The sequence below is a fragment of the Lutra lutra genome, chromosome 1, assembly GCF_902655055.1.
Source record: "Lutra lutra chromosome 1, mLutLut1.2, whole genome shotgun sequence".
NCBI lineage: Eukaryota > Metazoa > Chordata > Mammalia > Carnivora > Mustelidae > Lutra > Lutra lutra.
Genome location: NC_062278.1, coordinates 59815226 through 59835599, shown reverse-complemented (window position 1 = coordinate 59835599; position 20374 = coordinate 59815226). Strand labels below are relative to the sequence as shown.

Sequence of the window (20374 nt, the reverse complement as noted above, 5' to 3'; positions counted from 1 at the left end):
TAAGTAAATCGCTCAATTACAGGGTTTGTAAATGGTGAGCTAGGAGTTTAAACCCACACCGCATAGTTTGTCCCTAACCTGAATGCCCATTGCCTCTACAGGTATGCTACAAATCTCTAATCATGCTTATTACATTTTATTACGAGTTTAGCTCCAGACAAGTCCCATGGGCAGGGCCACTTTCTCTTCGTCTTTTGAATCCTTGTGACTAGCGGTGTCTGGGCGGAGCAGGCCCTGGAACACCCACCCTACTATCCGCTATCAACTCCCGCTGTCACTAGGCACGACACATGCGCGACTCGTGCATTTGAGCGCTCAGTGACTCCTGTTCAGTATAAAAGAGAACTCATAGATTGCAGTCCTGTAAGGCATTAACCTTTTTAGTATCTGAGTCAGGGGTCCTGAAGACCACCTGTAGGTTCGATAACTTGTTAGGACTCAGAGAACTCAGCACCTACTTCTCAGAGCTAGGACTTCTTAGTGAAAGGGTACACAGTAAAATATGCAAAGGAAAAAGACGCAGGAGGCGATGTCTGGAGAAATGAGGCAGAAGCTTCAAGAATTCTGTCCCAGTGATCATGCCACATGAGCGGAAATTCCCCCAGTAAGGAGTTGTGACGATACCTGTGAAATGTGGTCCACCAGGCCAGTGCCCGAGTAGTGGGAGCTGGCCACTTAGGCAGCCTCTGCTTGCCACTTACAACTGCAGACTCCCAGAGGGAAAGGTGTTCAGCACAAACACTACTGTTCATGCAGTATAGACAGTTTAGGCAGAGTGAGCCACTTTATCCTTTCTGGGAATGGTGGAAACCTGCGAAAGCCAAGTTCCCAGATGCAACCATGGGCTCATCTACAAGCTGGTCTCTCTGAGGCTAAGCAGTGAGGCCTGCTGTTAGCTTTCTTTGGCACAGGAATTTTATCCCAACGATTTTCTCTGTGTGTCATGTTGTCAATTTGTTTTGCCTTGACACCAACTCAGTAATATCAAGGCTCACTACTGCACAAGCTCATTTTAGTTCTTAAAAACACCTATGTAATAATTGCATTTTGTATTTTCTTACTATCTCTACACTTCAGAAAGCCCTCTGACATAGATAGTAGTCACTTGGCTATTTGTACTTAAGGCACATATTAACAGAAAACGAATGTTTCTGCAGGCAGGCAATAATATATAAAGATTAATTACCTCTTTAGAATATACTACATCATTAAGATCACACCCCCCCATTTAAATGACATACAAGCCAACATTTAAAAGCGATATATTTCCTTTATATTACTATAAAGTTTTGAGCCTTTAAAAAAGGATAACTTTAAGTCAAATTATAATATGCAGAATATAATATATAAAGTGGTATCCTTACTTTTTGAACTTTATTATGCTTCAGGATTTTTTCTGGTCATTTCAGATTTATTTTAATAAAGACTGTCCTATATTTTGTGAAATGCATTTTAAAATCAGAAGCAATTTTATAAATCTCTGTATATGGCCAACACCAAAAAAAGACAAAAAATTCCAGCTTTATTAACAATTCTAAGTAGACAAGAATACAACAAATTAAGAGCTGTCCTGATTTAACATAAGCATTTAGCAGGTAAACATCTCTTGAACAAAAAAGTAGGAAATATTTTAATTAAAAAAAAAAACATGCAACATGGATAGATCTAGAGGGTATTAAATTAAGTGAAATAAGACAGAGAAAGACAAAATATGATATGATTTCACTTATATGTGGAACCTAAAAAGCAAAACAAACAAAGCAGAAACAGACCCACATAAACAGAGAACTGGTGGTTGTCAGAGGGAGGGGTGGGTGGATGAACAAAAATAAGTGAAGAGGAGTGGGAGCTACAGGCTTCCAGCTCCAGAATGAGTAATCACTGGGATGAAAGGTACCACACAGGGAACAGAGTCAACGGTACTGTAATAGCGCCCTATCGTACAGACAATAGCTACACTTGTGGTGAGCGCAGTGTAACATATAGGGCTGTCGAATCACTATGTTGTACACCTGAAACTACATAACACTGGTGTGTCAACAATACTTCAATTTAAAAATAATCAAAGATTGAAGGAAGGAGAAAATTTTCCAAACAGCAGCTTGTACTTTCTTCACGATCTGCACCATTTGTATCCTACATCATTGAATAAATACTCATGCGATATTTACAAAGTAGAGACAAGAGGAAAAAACCTAAGTATTGGGGTCTTTCATTTGTTATCCCTCTTCCAAGCTTTTGGATCCGCTGGTTTACATACCAACTAAAAATGTGATTCTAGTTAACTACAGTTGAAAGCTTATCAATTAAGTCATCAATAGTGTAAACAATGAGTTGAATGTCCGCTTTTTCCTTCATTCGGTGATCACTATGCTTCCGGAGGATGACATCTACATCTGCACTGACCACTCGGTCAGCAACCTGTATGGATGTATGCCAAGGTATGATGTCATCTTTCATGCCATGGAGCAGTCGCACCGGGCAGTCCACAGGGATAGGGCTATGTAACAAGCAGTGGTGTTCAGCTTCCTTAATGAAACTGTACCGAAGGTGATAAACTCCGTCTTCACTGTACCTTGATGGCATGGCCCATACGCCTTTCGTCTCTACTTCCTTTTTGACCTATTGGGAAAAAAGAGGAAAAGAAATGTATGCAACTCTAACACATGCAGTAGTCTTAAACAGTCTATGGAAAGCAGTCCTAGAGGAAAAGGAAAAAAAGAGATAAAAATGTAATAATGATAATTATCAATAATTAAACGTTGTGCAAGGTACTGTGACAGGCACTTTACACACAGTATCTCATGAGATCCTGATAAAAGTTGTTATTATTGCATTTTTACAAAAGAGGGTATTGGAGTCTGGAGAGGTTAAATTTCATGTTTAAAACTGAAAGGTAACAACTGTCATGGCTAGGATTCAAACTTAGATTTCGCTTTATCAGGTAACATCTTAAATCAGGTGCTGCTTCATCCCAAATGAAAGGGAAAACGAAGGGGAGAAAAAAGTAATTTCTTGGAATAAGTTCAGGTATCATTCATAATATATAAAACCAATTCTTAGGAATAACAATTGTTCAGATTTCAAAAAGCACAAAACTGAGTGTCTATATGTGAAGTTACTAAAATGGGGAGGGGATAAGGGAAGAAAAGAATCAACCCTAAAACTAAAAATGAAAAATAAGATAGTAATTACTCTGGCATAATCAAACATAGAATTTCAGGCTGGGAGTGTCTGGATGGTTCAGTTGGTTGGGCATCTGCCTTTGGCTCAGGTCATCTCAGGGTCTTGGGATCAAGCCCCATGAGCCCCAACAGGGGACTCACAGGTCAGTGGGGAGTCTGCTTTTCTCTCTCCCTGTCTCTCCCCCTGCTTGTGGGCTCTCTCTCGCTTACGCTGTCAAAGGAATAAATAAAATCTTAAAAAAAAAATTTTTTTTTTTTCAGGCTAAATGTTACAAAAAAAAAAAAAAAAAGAGGCACTGCTTTTGCCTTCCAGAGTCCTAGGGAATGAGAAAAAAAAATGTGTTGTTTTGGAAGACAACAAAGTCTTCCAAATACTTCCTGCAAACTGAATAAGGAAATCATTTCCACACTTACTCTCTTAAAATGAAACACTGGGTATCTTTTGATTCTTGAAGAATTTTTTTTACTTATTAGATTATAATTTGCCTTAGTTTTTAGATTATAATTTGTCTTACTTTTTGGATTATAATTTGTCTTTACAATTTTTCTTTTTCTTTTTTTTTTAAGATTTTATTTATTTATTTGAGATAGAGATGGAGCAGGAGCAAGGGGAGGGGCAGCGGGAGAAGGGTGAAACAGGCTTCCCAATGAGCAGGGAGCCACAAGCAGGGCTCAATCCCAGGACCCTGGCATCATGACCCGAGCTGAAGGCAGACACTTAACAGACTGAGCCACCCAGGCACCCCTTAAACAACTTTTCTAATTAAAGTAATGTACACACATTATAGAAAACATGGGAAATAGGGGCGCCTGGGTGGCTCAGTGGGTTAAGCCGCTGCCTTCGGCTCAGGTCATGATCTCAGGGTCCTGGGATCGAGCCCCGCATCGGGCTCTCTGCTCAGCGGGGAGCCTGCTTCCTCCTCTCTCTCTGCCTGCCTCTCTGCCTACTTATGATCTCTCTCTGTCAAATAAATAAATAAAATCTTTAAAAAAAAAAAAAAGAAAAGAAAACATGGGAAATATATAAATTATAAAAAAGAGTAATCACACATAATCCCACCTCTTAGATACAACACCCATGAATATTCTGGCTCGTTTCCTTCCAATATTTTTCTCCATGTATTTGGTTTTATACATGTAATATGTAAAACGGATATCTATCACACATTCATACAGAGTTTTCTACATTGCTTTACTTCTACATAATATCTGGGTTTTTAAAAAATTCTATGAGGTTTTCAAAGGTTGCACAGTAGTCCATTATACTGGATCTAAGCTAATTAAATATTTCCATACTGCTGGGTACTTCTTTTTTTTTATATTTTTTCCTTTATTTTTTTAATTTTAAAAATATTAAAAAAATGCAAACCCTTGTGTCGAGGGCTGACTTGCAATAGACTGCAGCGAGGGAGCTGCTCTGCTATGTATGAACCTCCGAACTGCTGGGTACTTCTATGAACATCTTGAGCACAAAGATTTATCTGTATATAATAACTTATTTGGAGAGATTATATTTAACTAATATATCAAGACATAAATATTTTTATGGCTCTTGCAACCATATCATATTAAGGGCATTTCTGACTAGAAAAATAGGTGGACATCTTATCAAAAATAAGGAAAAATAAAAGGAAAGACAAACCAAATATAATATATTGAAAATTTTTGTATTTAAATTTTCAGTGAAGATATGGTTTTTCCATATTTAAAATACATTAATTTATTGCAAATATGAAAGGAAAACAAGAATTTAAACAGTAAAATATGTATGCTATAATCCGTATGTATTCAGGCATTTTAATATATTCTTTAAAATTCCAAAATGATTTACTGATGTGAAAAAGCTGTGTATCTGAAGGCTCTACTCTTAACCATGTCTTCAAATGATTTGAAATTAATAAAATTTTAAAAACTGTGAGAAACATGAATCTGTATTAATATCAAGGCATTTTTTAAAAAAGATTTTATTTATTTATTTGCAGGCAGAGAGGCAGGCAGAGAGAGAGGTGGAAGCAGGCTCCCTGCTGAGCAGACAGCCCGATGCGGGGCTGTCTTCTTCATTAAAACATGGGAACTGAATATTTAAGGCAAAAATTGATATTCAGGGGTGCCTGGGTGGCTCAGTGGGTTAAAGCCTCTGCCTTTGGCTCAGGTCATGATCCCAGGGCCCTGGGATCGAGCCCCGCATCGGGCTCTCTGCTCAGTGGGGAGCCTGCTTCCTCCTCTCTCTCTGCCTGCCTCTCTGCCTACTTGTGATCTCTGTCAAATAAATAAATAAAATATTTTTTAAAAAATTGATGTTCAGTAATCCTCATGGTACTCAGGATAATTCCTAAATTTCTAATGTCAGTAATTAGAACTCAGTTTCATTGGTTATTAGATGAAGTGGGAACCATGGTAATTACTAAGACATAATTAAGAACAGCTGCACTTTTAGTATCCCCGTTCCCATCAAGCTGTTATCTGCCACTGAATTGAATGAATACTGTCCAAAGAACAAACTTCACTTTACAAAATGTTATACGTACTGAACCCTCAAAAACAAAAAGTTCAGAAGAGCAAAAAACATCATTAACCGAAGAAAACGTACAATATATATTAAGTTCTAAGGCTAGAAGAAACCACATCAAGGCGATGTGGTTGCAAAGCTTATATTTGAAACAGCTGTGCTTCCTGTCTGATGGCCTCAAGTGTTCAAAGAAGGAGACATTGTTAGAGTGTTCCTACACAATAAGCAATGCTGAGTGTTAACACTGCCTGGGCTAAAGATGATAGTAACAATCACCACTTTTGCTGCCTTGCCATTGTTAGAGGTAACTGCTTCTGTGAAGAAGAGATAGTGTTCTTAGTGCCTCTGCTCTTCCCTTATACATGCTTTTAAATTAACATGCTTCTATTAACAACCATTTGCTGGTCTGATTCAGGATTAGCAAAGACATGCCCTGATTTGCAGGCCATAGATCTTCTCAGTCACTTAGGTGATATTCACCATATCCTCCCTGAGTAATGTGGATACATACACATAAAAAGAAATATACAAAGATCCTGTCATTTACTGTAACAACAACAAAAAAATTATTTAATCACCTCCTCCTCAATCTGCTACGTTCTCGAAATAATTTCCTAGCAGGAGAGCCACTATTTAACTGAGTTAAAGGACAGGGTAAAGGGTTCAAAGTTTATATGCAGAAAGATGCAATGGTAGAATTTAGCAGAATGAGGACACTGAGCAACTATGCATGCATGAGAAACAACTAAGATAGCAAAAATAATAATAATAATAATAATTTTTCCCCCAGAAATATAAGCGCAAGGTAGACCAGCTTTGTAATCTTAGCCCTCAGAGGAAATGACATAAAACCACATTTGCAGACAATGCCATTTGTTCCAGAAGCTGAGAAGAATGTGGACTGAGAAATAAGCTCAGAACTGTATAATCTATGGCACTGGTATGCACGAGTGCAGAACGAGGCAAACGTCAATGTACTCTACTATTCAACACTACATGTGCTTCTTCCCCCCTCCATGTGCTCATCTGCTCTCTAGCGCAGTGGTTCTCCAACTTCAGCTGACTAAAGCAGACCACTGGCAGCAAGGGGAAGCTCAGGAATGTGCATCTCCAGCAAGTTGTCAGGTGGAACTGAGGCTACTGGCCTTGGGACATTATCTGAACCAACACACAACTGGTTTTCTTTTATTTTCTGTGCCTCAATCCTGCCAGGATCATGGTCCACAGGGACATTTAGATCCTTAGGGGAAAGAGAGGCAAAGAGAACTCAACTGATCACAAAAGAGTAACAAAATATACACAAATAAACAGCCTTGACCCACGATTCCTTTACCCCTGCAGACAAGTGAAGTGCTTAAACATATGCCCAATAATGAAGCATAACAAGTACATTACCTTCATTCATTTCAGAAACCTTGTTTCAACCATGATTTGCTGAAAGGCATGCTAATAATGAAAAGCAATTTTTTTTTAAGTGAGAATTAGTTGTAGAAAAGAATGCCAACTAAGTGTCTAAGCCAGGAATGGCAAATCTCATCTCCTGTGTGCTAATTCTGATCGACTGATAGTGTGTACTTGCAGAGCTCTGCTGGGAAAGGTTCTGAGGCTGCTTTCATGCTTAAAAAAAAAAGTTTCAAAACTGATGACCCAAGTCTAACAAGATCATAAGTACTATTTCCCATATGCCACAAAGTAAGAATAAGAGGTACAAAAAGAGATCACAATGTATACGTAAATGTGATTTATAAAGAAAATGTTGCTAAAAAAAGAATTTAAGTGTGATTTCATTAACATGGTTCAAATATTCAGCAGAATGATTTGAAGAGGCCGTGAAAAAAAGGGAAACTTGAACAAGAGACCAATTAGTTAAAGAAGGTGGAGATTTTACACAAAAAGGCGGCTAAGGCAAAAAGATGAGCCAGCAAAGGAAGTCAAAGGACAGATGACACATGAACAAATATTCCAAGAGGGAGCAGGAGAATGACAGGAGGTTGCTTGTGACTTACCTCAACAGGAAGCTGATTGAACTGTGTCACTAGGCCATCTACAGCTGTTGCTATACCAATAAGGGCAACAACCCTTTGTGGCCTTGCAATTGCAGCATGAAACATAAGCCATCCTCCAAGGCTAGATCCAACTAGTATCTAAAAATAAAAATTTATAGTTTTATTTGACAGAGAGAGAGATCACAAGCAGGCAGAGAGGCAGGCAGAGAGAGAGGAGGAAGCAGGCTCCCTGCTGAGCAGAGAGCCCGATGCGGGCTCGATCCCAGGACCCTGAGATCACGACCTGAGCCGAAGGCAGCGGCTTAACCCACTGAGCCACCCAGGCGCCCCCAAAATTTATAGTTTTAAAGAGGAATTTTCTTTTCTGTAAGTGGACTGAGTAATTTATGTATGTACTTTTGTCTTCTACATCCATTAGCTCCCAGACTTTTAATATTTGGCACAAAGCAGAATTAAAATTATGACTGCAGTGAAAAGTAAAATGCTTACTTACATTTTGTAAGAAAGTAAAAATGACAGAACAAATTTAAATCAAATACCAAAACTGATGGTTAAATATTTAAACAATTAAATTTTCATCGCTAAAGAAACAGTTAAAAAAGCATGAGGTTAGTCAATAATCATATTTAACAAAAACAGTCACCTGTGGTCCTTCAGCTAAGTCATCAATTATAGAAAGAACATCTTTTCTCCATCTTCCCACTGTGCATTCTTCTAAGTTGCCATCCGAATTTCCAACTCCTGAGTAATCAAACCTAGAAAAAGGGAAACAAATCTACATCTAAATATCTATTTATATGTCTGTTTCTCTGATTTTTGAGGAAGACAGTACATTTACCATTATTACAAAGCTTAAAATATATTAAAATGAAACACTGAGGTCAATCTATATTTCAGCAGATCCTACTGGCATTACCTTCAAATATCGCCTTCAGCCACTAACTCTCTCGCCCTCCCCACCACCAGCCGCGGCTCCCCGTCACTATCTCCTCTGACTGGACCAGTGTGACAGTCTCTGCTTATGTCTCCTGCCACCCTTTCCTACCCTCGTAGTCTCTTCCCCATGTAGTCGTCAGTGATCCTTTTAAAACAAAAATCATGTCTTGCACAAACCCTCTGAAAGCTTTCTATAATCTTTTTTTTTTTTTTTAAAGATTTTATTTATTTATTTGACAGAGAGAGATCACAAGTAGACAGAGAGGCAGGCAGAGAGAGAGAGGGAAGCAGGCTCCCTGCCGAGCAGAGAGGCCGACGCGGGACTCGATCCCAGGACCCCGAGATCATGACCCGAGCCGAAGGCAGCGGCTCAACCCACTGAGCCACCCAGGCGCCCCCTCTGAAAGCTTTCTATAATCTTTAAATGAAATATAAAGTCCATACCATAATCTAGCCTCTGACTACCTCTCTGATCATTTCTTCCTGTTCCCTCCCTCCCAACTGTTATCTTCACTCGCCTTCCTGAAGTTGATGGAATACACCACCCACGTTTGTGCCTCAGGAGTTTTACATCAGCTTCTCTCTCTACAATTCCAGAGAGCCAGTTTGCTTGCTCCCTCACCTCATTCAGGCCTCCTGCTCCAATGTTACATCCCCAGTGATGCGTTCTGTGACCAACTCAAACCAAAACTGTGCTTCTTTCATCATTCTCGAATTCCGTCCCCTGCTTTATTTTCTTCATGGCATATACTGCTACTTGACATAAATCTATGTGTGGTCTGTCTCCAACACTAGAATGGAAGCACCATATGGGCCCAGACTATTTTGCTCCCCACACTGCTTTCTTGGTGCCTAGATCAGAACCTTGCAAATGGTATATGCTTAGTATTTACTAAATTAATGAAAGGAAGGAGGCAAATCAAATTTATGAACACCAATTCATCCCATTAGTTTGCATCTCCTTCCAACTTTCGAGGTCTTCAGGCTCGAAGTCTGTGTGATCTGTGCATTTTACATTCCCTCAAGGCTCAATTCAACAGATCATGAAGTATCATACCACACCTGCAGGTTGCCTTAAACCCCAGCCCCTGGGGGAAGCCTTCCTTTCTCACCCAAACTCTTACTCAATGTTTAAGTCAAGGCACTTCCTCTGAAGCACTTTCTTTGACATACATGCCCTGCTTACTACCATCAGTCACTTCCTTTGTATGTACTCCCTCAACACTTTTCATACTGTGTTGTAATCAAGTTTCAAATGTTTGTCTGACTACGCTGTCAGTTCTTCAAGAGCAGACTGTTTTATTCTAATCTGTTTTTTCCCCAGGGTACGAAACACTGCTTCCTCCTGTACCATTCTCTCTCACTCTCTCTCCTTTCTTCTCATTCATCTTTCTCTGCAATTCGGTAAGACCAATATTATGCTGCAAACCTGGCCTATCACAGTAGCCTCCTGTCTCTATGACTAGTCTCTTTCCGAATGGATCCACTTTATACCTCTCAGGTTTCTTCTGCAACATGATACTGACATGGCATAAACTTCAGTGGTTCCCTGTGACATACAACATAAACATTTAGCACGTTAGCTTGTTTTTATAGACCACTAGCTTCTGGTCATGTTGGACTGACCTTTTATCATTTCATCAGAGGCCACTACTGCCTTGGCCAAACTAAACAACTTGCTGTTACTCAACTGGCTCCTGTTCTTTGTCTTTTTTCATGCCTCCTACTATTCCCTTTACCTGAATACCTTCTCCTTTCATTTGCACAGCTCATACGCTCTTAGAGCTTAGTCCAAATGAATCTTTTTTTGCTGGAAAAACTTCCCAGAAAAGCTGAAGAAAAAATCTCTACCTAATGAAACTTATATAGAATTCACTTTTAGCAGTCACAATCAATTTCTTATAACCTACTCTAGAAGACAGTTTGTGTGTGTAGTGTGCCTCAGCATTGCTGTGAGACTGTCAGATCCTCGCAGGGAACACCCTTCTTGGTTTGTCTCTGCATTCAGAAGCAAGGCATGTAATTAATAAGCCTCATACACTTGAGTATCACAACATATACTAAATAAAAGTGGAAGATAAAAGTAAAAAGAATCACTTTATTCAAATTTGAAGGATTTTGTTTACTCTTCAAATCTGGTGAAAACTAATCCTAGTGTTTTCAGTGTACGTGTAAGAATATATATGTGATAAATAGCATACAACATTTTCTTAGGGATTTATAAGTCATGGAGAAAGAAGAAATAAACATTTTCTTTAGGTATAAAGTGAAATGATTTGGGACCCATGGGAATTGTGTAACGAGGGCACTGCTGAAGCCTCAATCACACTTCTCACAATCCAGGGGACACGGCAGTGAGACCCAGGAGAAGAGGAAAGACACTGGCCAATCCTCCTTTTCCCTCCCCTGCTGGGCAATTGGGCATCTCTACTTGCTGCATCATTTACAGCTGCCTTCCAAATATGCATTGCTGCTTTGGGCTCGGGTCATGATCCCAAGGTCCTAGGATCGAGCCCCGTGTCAGGCTCCTTACTCAGTAGGGAGCCTGCTTCTCCCTCTCCCTCTGCTGCTACTCTGCCTGCTTATGCTCCCTCTGTCAAATAAACAAATAAAATTAAAACAAACAAAAAACTAACCTAATATGCATTGCAGATGCAGAATATACGTAGAGTCCCTCCAAAGAGGGAAAGGCACACATTCAGTGATACTAAAAGGTATGGGTAAAAAATGCAGTTCACTCTTGCTGAACCCTAATCAAGGGACGAAGATAATTTAAACATATTCAGCTGTTCGGGCTTTAAGACACAGCAACACACCACTGTTCTGGCAGCCTCAACACTCTGGGACATATCCTTAAATCTACAATTAATTATTCTATGACAAATAACTATGAGAGAATACTAGCCCTAATGCCATGTCCTACATTCTGGAGCTCTAACTCAATCTTATGTTAGGCATGGGGAGAGAACATCAAGAAACCATTTTCCTATAGCCATACGTACCATTTCTTGTACAATATACACAACTATTTCTTTGTTCAAGAACCAAGATCTTAAATAAGAGCTTTAAAAAAAAGGGGGGGGGGGCGCCTGGGTGGCTCAGTGGGTTAAAGCCTCGGCCTTCAGCTCAGGTCATGATCCCAGGGTCCTGGGATTAAGCCCCACATCGGGCTCCCTGCTCAGCAGCGAGCCTGCTTCCTCCTCTCCCTCTCTGCCTACTTGTGATCTCTGTCAAATAAATAAATAAGATCTTTAAAAATTAAAAAAAAAAAAAAACAAGATCTTACAGCCAAAAACACAATAAAATAAACTAAGAAACTAGAATACACATAAAAGATAAAATCTCCAATAACAAGCTAACATGCAATCAATAGTTAACAGTGATTAGATTGCAATGAAGTTTGATAAAAGCTAATAAAAAGGAATTTGGTTAAATTAAAACTTTGTGGTGGGACGCCTGGGTGGCTCAGTTGGTTAAGCCGCTGCCTTTGGCTCAGGACATGATCCCAAGGTCCTGGAATCGAGCCCCGCATCAGGCTCTCTGCTGGGCAGGGAGCCTGCTTCTCTCTCCGGCTCTGCCTGCCACTCTGCCTGCTTGTGCTCTCAATCTCTCTGACAAATAAATAAATAAAATCTTGCAAAATATATATGTATTTAAAGAAATTAAAACTTTGTGGTAAAGGGCTATAATTTTATAAGATTTATAAAGATATATTTAGTTTATTTTTAACACAGTACTACTTAATGGTCTGTACACATTATAATTCAATCATGTTTATTTACGTTAAAAATGTATTTTGAATGTATCCAAAATGCAGAAAACCCAGAGATGTCATGTCTTATAGGGAGACAGGAACTGATTACAGTGCTCATAGTCTCAATTTAAATTCAAGAGCCAGTAAAATGACAATTTCTTTTTTTAAATTTTTTACTTTATTTTTTATAGAGATTTATTTTATTTATTTGACAGACAGAGATCACAAGTAAGCAGAGAGGCAGGCAGAAGAGAGAAGGAAGCAGGCTCCCTGCTGAGCAGAGAGCCCGATGTGGGGCTTGATCTCAGGACCCTGAGCCGAAGGCAGACCTGAGCCGAAGGCAGAGGCTTAACCCACTGAGCCACCCAGGTGCCCCAAAATGACAATTTCTTGATTCAGATTCTTTTGGGGACAAAAAAGAATGATGGCAATTTTTCTGATATTATCATGCTTTTGACCCAGGTAGTCCTCCTTCCTGTATAGCTCTTCCTTCTTACCCACGTCTGAAATATCCTTCAGTGTGCCTTTATGAAGTATTTTTTACCCACTTCAATCCCCAGTTTTCTCTCACTTTGTACAATTAAGTACACTGTTCTTTTGACACAATCACATTCTGATGAGTATTTTTGCTTTATTTCTCATATGTATTTTATCTTGTGTTTCCCCCACCTAACCGTTAAGAACAACAGCCATGTTTTAGAATCACTGTGTGTTTTACAGCACCCAGCAATAGTGTTAGAAAAGACAGATATTTGGAAAAGACAGTCCAGACTTCAGAATAACAGTTAAGTCAGAACAGATTTTTGAAAGTTCTGAGCATGAAAATAAAAACCACTCAGTTAATATGATAAAAGGAGTAACACTAAATCCGTATAATTGACATAATCTCAGCTAATATACTGAATAAAATCTAGAAGTTTTTTAGTTTTAAAAATTTATTATCTTATTTCTGAAAGATGTATTTTCTAGACCCACTGACCGAATTTTAGTGAAACTACTAACAATTTAGATGAATACATTTTTAGGCTGTTAGTGATAAAAAGGATTCAGTAATTATCTTTAGTTCAACCTGCCCCTTTTTTATGATGAAGAATACAGTTCCACGGTTACTGAGCTGACTCATCTTGTCACAGTTATTGCTGGAACTGATTCTAATACCTGTACTTATTGAACCCAGGCCGTGTTCTTTCTACTAAACAATACTATCTTTTCTGGCAAATCAGGCTCTATATAAATGATTGTTAAGGTAAACAAACCCAGTAACAACAAAGTAAGCACATTCTTTTACTAAAATAATTATCAGTATGAAAAATTAGGAACTGTGAAATCAAATTTTTGTTAAACAACATATATCCTCTCTATTTATCCTTCTACATAATCAGACTACAGGAGTGAGGGGAAAGAGAAAACTCATTGGAAATGTGAACTATACAATACTAATTTTAGAATACCTTTATTTATTTACTTTTTTTATAGGGGCACGGAACACCAATGAAAATACTAAGCCAGAGAAATAAATTTTGGAGTTACAGACTACAACTTAAAACCAAGGGAATGAATGGGCTCAATATGAAGAGGACAGGAAATGAGAACTTAAAATATCCCAGGTAAGAGACATGAAAAATATACAATATTCTTAAATTCATACATTTTTTAAATACGTAATTTAAAAGTAGAGTTATAAAGAATGGCCAAATAAAAAGCCTTTATGTCCCCAATGGAAAACCACAATATAATTACGACATCACAAGAAAGCCAACTACTATTATTGGTTTGTTGTCATGTTAGATTATTATATCCAGAGTTTAGTTACTACTAGTTTCCTTTCCTGCCAGCATTGTCAGTGTGGCACAAAGACCATTTTAAAACAGGTCTTTTAAAGGTTTCATTTATGATAACCCGAAATCACCAGGTTAAAGTTTACAGACCATTAAAATAAGTTAATTCATAAAAGCACTGGCATTTGCTTTAATTGGTTAAAGCAGAAATAATTCTCTGTTGCCATGCTAAATGGTAGTAGTATTTTCTCTGAAATACGTTGTTCCTACCTTATATAGGCGTGACCTAGAGATTTGCAAAACTCTTCAATCGCCAATGCTTTTGTACCGTTCATATTAGAAATATAGCCAGGGATGAAGATAACTCCTGGACTTTTGCCTTTTAGCTTCTTATAAGCCAGGTTTGGAAGGTCTGGTCGACTAAGGAAAGAGACTGATGTCTTTTGTCTGCAAGCTAAACAAAGTACACAAAACATAAACTACAGTTCACAAATACCGTTTTTGGAAAACCATATACAATTGGCCCATGAGCAACATGAGGGTTGGGATGCTAACTCCCCATGAGTCGAAAATTCACGTGTAACTTCTGACTCCCCCAAAAACATAACTACTAATAGCCCACTATTGATTGGAAGCCTTACGGATAACATAAACAGTTAACACATATTTTGTATGTCGTATATATTACGTATCATATTCTTACGACAAAGTAGGCTAGGGAAAAGAAAATGTTCAGAAAATCATATAGAAAATATATTTACAGTAGTGCAATTTATTGAAAAAAAAAAAAAAAACAAACAATGTATAAGTGGACCTTTAAAGTCAAACCCATGTTGTTCAAGGGGCAACTGTATGTTTTCAATCTTAACTTTGTCAAATTGATGTCAAAACTACTTCCATTTAAAAGGAAAAACAAAGACTTGAAGTACTAAAATCACAAGCCTATGCATGGTTATTTTCTGAACTCATATCAAAATCAGCCTTTGAGCAAGGTCCAATCCTGATTCTTTCAAAATATGCAATGAGGAGGAAATTTCAAGGCAATAAAAGATAAAGACTTGTAAAAAATGTTTTCCTGTTGCTGCTGTATCATCTCTCCTAAATAGTATCAATGTTCAGATTTATCTACACTAGTTTTAGCCTTTTCTTGTATGATTTTCTTTTTAATTTTGTCTATGTTTGAGGAGTTTCACATCCTCTACTGTTTGGTACAGAGAGGAAGAAACAACTCTGGCCTGCCCTTGAGAAATTGTTCCGAAGGTGGGGGTGCTGGTATGCTACTTTTACCACTGGCTCCCTTGCCACCCACAAAATCATGGGCCATGGTTAACAGCCAAGCATGACTCTCTATTACCTGAGGTGGCTTCAATGAGCAGTTTCTTTACAAGTAACCTTGAATAATTTATAATAGCACCATTTTTGGAAAAAGATTTCTCATAGGGTCTACAATCACTGCATGTTTTATTTGTTGGTTTGGCTTTTTGTGAATGCTACACAGATCTTCATGCAATTTAAGTACAACAGTACAACTGGCAAACTTTACAAAGTTACTCATTGTTTCATCGTTTTTGAAAATTTTTCCCACCATAAAATCTATACTTGCTCTTAAAAAATAAAGTAAAAAGATATTTAAAGAACATTAAGTCATTTAAAATCCCACCTCCTCCTTCCAAAGAAATTAGGTTTATGGGGCGCGGGGTTAAGCATCCAACTCTATGATTTCAGCCCAGGTCATGACCTTGGGTGCGAGATGGAGCTCAGCATCTGGCTCTGTGATGAGCCTGAAGTTTGCTTGGGATTCTCTCCCTCCCTCCCCTGCCCCCACATATGTGCACACATGCACGCGTACACACACACACACACACACACACACACACTCTCGTGGTTTCTCTCTCAGTAAATAAATAAATCTAAAAAAAAAAAAAAAACGTTTGTGTATTTCCTTACGGTCTTTTTCTGGACCAACAAAATCTCCTGCATTAAATGAAGCCTTCCTCTCCTTTACTGTGGCCAATGAAAACATCTTGGCCCTCTCCATGTGAGTTAATAAAAGCTTCCTTCATTTTGGATTTGAGACTGATTTTTTTTAAGTAGGCTCTATGCTCTATGCTCACAGTAGGTGAGGCTTAAACACACAAACCTGAGATTAAGAGTTCTACACTCTATCAACTGAGCCATTCAGGCAGCCCAAGAAGTTGAATTTTAAAAACTGAATTGAAGGCCTAACGCTATCCCTATTACATACTAGTGTGTTTCAAAGTTTCCGAGTATAGTGAAATATGCCAAATCTAAAACTTTTAGTGAAAACCAGGGCTAACAGGAGCCAGTTATGTTAGCTGATGGACTGTATTTGCAAAAATGTCAACTTCCCATTTCCTTCCGGCGCTCAAAAATATCCCTCCTACCTTCTTCTTGATATTACTGCCCAAAACAGGAATTTCTTCCAGAGACAATTACAATTTACTTCATTTTGGTGAGTTGTAAGTGGACAGGTTCTTAATATTACACCCATAAATGATCTTATTATACTAGAAGGATTAGCTCAAAGCCTGATGCATAAGTCCTTAACGGTGTGCCAAGGAGATGAAAGAGTATTACAGTCTGTTAATGAACTGACATACCATACTTCGCTGGAGGAACTTATATACAACAAGCCTTTAGGTTGTATACAATTAAATGTAAGTTAAACTGATTATACACACTTAAAATTTTTAACTAAAACTAAGGGTGTCAGCAATGACGTCTCTATTGCAAGCACAGCGCACCCGGCAGCTTCTATGGCAAAGGTGTAAACAACACAACCGGAGAATAAAAAGACAAAATTCAGAAAGACAGACTACATATACTGAGGGTAGGGTGGTACAGAGAACAATCAAACACAAGATAAAGAAAATATTCAGATGCTCTCATTTTTGGTCCAAATTTTAGTTTCCTTTGTTGAGTAATGATTATGGTTTTCACTGAGCTAGGAATATCGAAAAGGCAAAATCAGAAATTCGGCTGGATGACCGAATCTACACTTTTGCAACAACAAAAAAGTTCATATCGTAAATTCCCTCTAGTGAAGCAAAGGCAGGTCTAAGCATCCTAACAGAGTCAAGATTTGTAAACCCCTTAGACCTGAAGAGAAAAGACAGAAAAAGCAACTAATAAACGCACATCTTAATATTTCCCGGTGTTGGCGCTTAACGCGGGGAGAAAGGCAGAGTAGCATCCTGAAACTGCAAAGCGGAAAACGCCAGCAAGGGCCGGGGCAGGATACCGAGAACCAAGAAGAGGTCTTCTTACTACCTCCACCAGAATTGTTGAAAGCGCCTAAAACAAGGATACTAAGAATGGGGGATGAACATTTTTAAATAGGGCGCCAAAAACGCACTAAACAGGAACGGACTAAACCCGATGTTCGAAAGAACGCGTACTTCTCCCGCCTTTCGGCCACTGACCTGGGAGCCACTGTGGCGTCCCCTCGAGCTTCCTTTTGAATAATGCGGTGAGGCCACGGTGGAAGCCGAAGACGGCCGCTTTGCTCCACCTCCGACAAGGTACCCAAGCGCCCAGAGACGCCATGCCGGCTGCGGCCATCTTCCCAGAGATCCCTGAGCACCGAGCTGACCTACAGAGTCGCTCAGCGCACAATAACTAGGCTGCGCATGCGCCACCGGCCGGAAGCCCGGACTTGCTAAAGAGCACCCGGGGAGAGTTTCAACAGAGAGCGCACATGCGCAGAGCGTCGTCGCGCTTGCCCTCCCCTCACTATTGGACAGCTATTTCTCTCCGGCAGTTTTTGCCCTTGATGGCTGGGAATGTTTTGATTGACCTCAATAGGCGACCTTTTTTAATGCGCAGATAGGTATTCCGTGGCTGAGGGTGCGGAGAGAATCCGTATCCAACGTTCTTAGATAGGAAACCATCTGATCATCCCGAGGACACTAGGGAGCGGAAGCATAAAATGCTAGCTAGGCTGCTTGCATTATAAATCGCTCTCCCGCCCTGATAGTTTTAAGCCATACCGGAAATGCTTCCAAGATCTGACCTTAATCCTGCTTGCAGAAATACCCAGAGCGGACTTGTCCACCGCTCCTTCGATTTTGCTTAAGCTCTTTGGATGCCTGACAGTTGTTTTTTGTTTGTTTGTTTTTTAAATTATTCCGTCCCCTGCCTCGTGTTATGTGCAAAATAAATCCCAGTAGATAAACGATCTCAACGGAAAAATAAAATTGAGAGGATTTAAGTACAGAGAATATTTTAATAGTTTGGGGATAGAAGGGACTCTCTTAAGCAAGATATGAAACTAAATTCATTTAAAAATGTATATGAATTTCAACTTTTTGAACGGCAAAACTCATCTTGAGTCAAATGGGAGTCTAGAAAAACTGATTTTACAGAACAGGTAACAGAACGTTAATACTTCTATTCAGCCTGCTCCTAGAAAAAAACGGGAAAAGAAAAATCTATAATTTCAATAGAGTTAGTCGATGTCTGTGAATAGGCAGTTGATACGTGAAGATATTCAACTTCACTAATTGAAAAATGCAAATTGAAAAAATAACGTTACTTTTCTCACACATCAGATTTGCAAAAATTAAAAAGAGCAACTATTGGCAAGGACCCTGGGAAACTGGCACTCGTGTAGGGTTGGTAGGGGGGTCAGCTGCTAAACTCTTCTGTAAGTTAATCTCACCACATCTATTAGGATTTATAAAATATGCATAATTTTCAGTGCTCTTGACCCAGTGGCCCCACTTTGTGACTCTCCTGTAGAAAACAACACTAGTTCATAAGGCAGTATATTATCTGCTAAATTTTTAGCAGATTTTATCTGCTAAATTTTTTTTAAAAAGATTTTTATTTATTTATTTGACAGAGAGAGATCACAAGTAGACAGAGAGGCAGGCAGAGAGAGAGAGAGAGAGGGAAGCAGGCTCCCTGCCGAGCAGAGAGCCCGATGCGGAACTCGATCCCAGGACCCTGAGATCATGACTATCTGCTAAATTTTTATCTGCACCATTTTTAGAAGGAAGCAGAAGAAAAAAAATGGAGTAGTCAATAATAGAAAAATGGTTGAATAGTCATTCAATGGGCATAGGGGTTTCTGAATTTTAGCTCTGAGACCCTTCCAATTAATCCTGGGGGTGACGAGCATCATCACGTAAGATCTTCTTTCTTTCTACTTCAGGTTACTGTGGTTGGTGTAATACTTAAGTAAAGCCACTTTATATATTGGTCATAAATTTTGGAGCAATGATTGGTGCTAGAGTTAGAGGCAAAGCTGGATACAGTGAATCAGCCTATCTTTGGTATGTCTTGAGAACCTGTCTTATTGGAACATACTGAAAAACTTGGTTAAATAAAAATTAAATACTTTCTTGAGTGGTGTAGTGCCAGAAATAGATAGCAAGGAGGGCTGCTTGATTTCAGGTTGTACTCCAAAAGCTGGTAAGCTATTTCGCCAATTCTCCATTAGGCCCGTTGTAAACTACAAAGGAATTAAATCAGTAAGGTAATACACAATGCACATCACTTCACTATCCCTTGTATCTTAATAATCAACATTTCTCACTGTGGTTTTTTTGATAATTGCAAATATTCTCAATCATTCCTTTCCTTATTCTCTCCCTTTATTTTTGCAAATCTTGTATTTTACGTGCAGCAAAATGAAAAAAAAATCTGACTTGTCTCCATAATGGGAAAAGCACTGTACATGGACTGTTTTCTTTACACACCCTTATCAGTATAACAAATCAGGAAAACTTGTGACTAGGTCAAGTGAAGATGCTTTTACCCACAGTGATGGGCTTGAAGTAAACTAATCTGTTTCCATACCCACTGTCAATGTTGCATTCCTTAACAGGAGTTATCGATAGGACATATTGTGCAGGGCCATTTCTCTCTCTGAAATCTGCTGCCTTAGCCCAGGGAGACAAACGAGTCACTATCAAGTAAAGCATGATTTTTTTCCCTGCTGGAGAAGTAGGCACAGTCCTTGCAATCCCCAATAATAACTGCATCTCTGTAAAAAGACAGTAAGATGTCAGATTTGTCAGGGGTTATCTCACTTTGTTAGCAATAGAATGTGACCAGAGAGACCCAGAATTACTTCGGTTTATAAAACTACAAATCGTAATGTGAACACACAACTTTTGTGGAGATTCACAATTGACTTTTGCTGATTAATCCATCCCCTGTCATGTCACCAACAGGTAACC

General features: G+C 38.9%; 1 protein-coding gene across 1 annotated transcript; it reads right to left on the bottom strand.

Moving 5' to 3' along the window:
• Positions 1–1502: 1502 nt before the first annotated feature.
• ABHD10 (abhydrolase domain containing 10, depalmitoylase) lies at positions 1503–17819 on the bottom strand. Its single transcript, XM_047724518.1, has 5 exons — positions 17612–17819; positions 14439–14622; positions 8344–8455; positions 7701–7838; positions 1503–2622 (listed from the first exon to the last, which is right to left on the bottom strand). Exons 1-5 carry the CDS (start codon positions 17748–17750, stop codon positions 2278–2280), a joined length of 918 nt encoding a protein of 305 aa, XP_047580474.1. The 5' UTR covers positions 17751–17819; the 3' UTR covers positions 1503–2277.
• Between the last annotated feature and the right edge of the window lie 2555 nt (positions 17820–20374).

Coding starts and splice junctions, on each gene's coding strand:
- ABHD10 (XM_047724518.1), bottom strand. CDS start 17,750: ATGGCCGCAGCCGGCATGGCGTCTCTGGGCGCTTGGGTACCTTGTCGG. Junction 7,839..8,343: donor ACTTAGCTGAAGGACCACAG/GTGACTGTTTTT, acceptor TTTTATTTTTAG/ATACTAGTTGGATCTAGCCT. Junction 2,623..7,700: donor TCAATCAGCTTCCTGTTGAG/GTAAGTCACAAG, acceptor TTTTCCCAATAG/GTCAAAAAGGAAGTAGAGAC.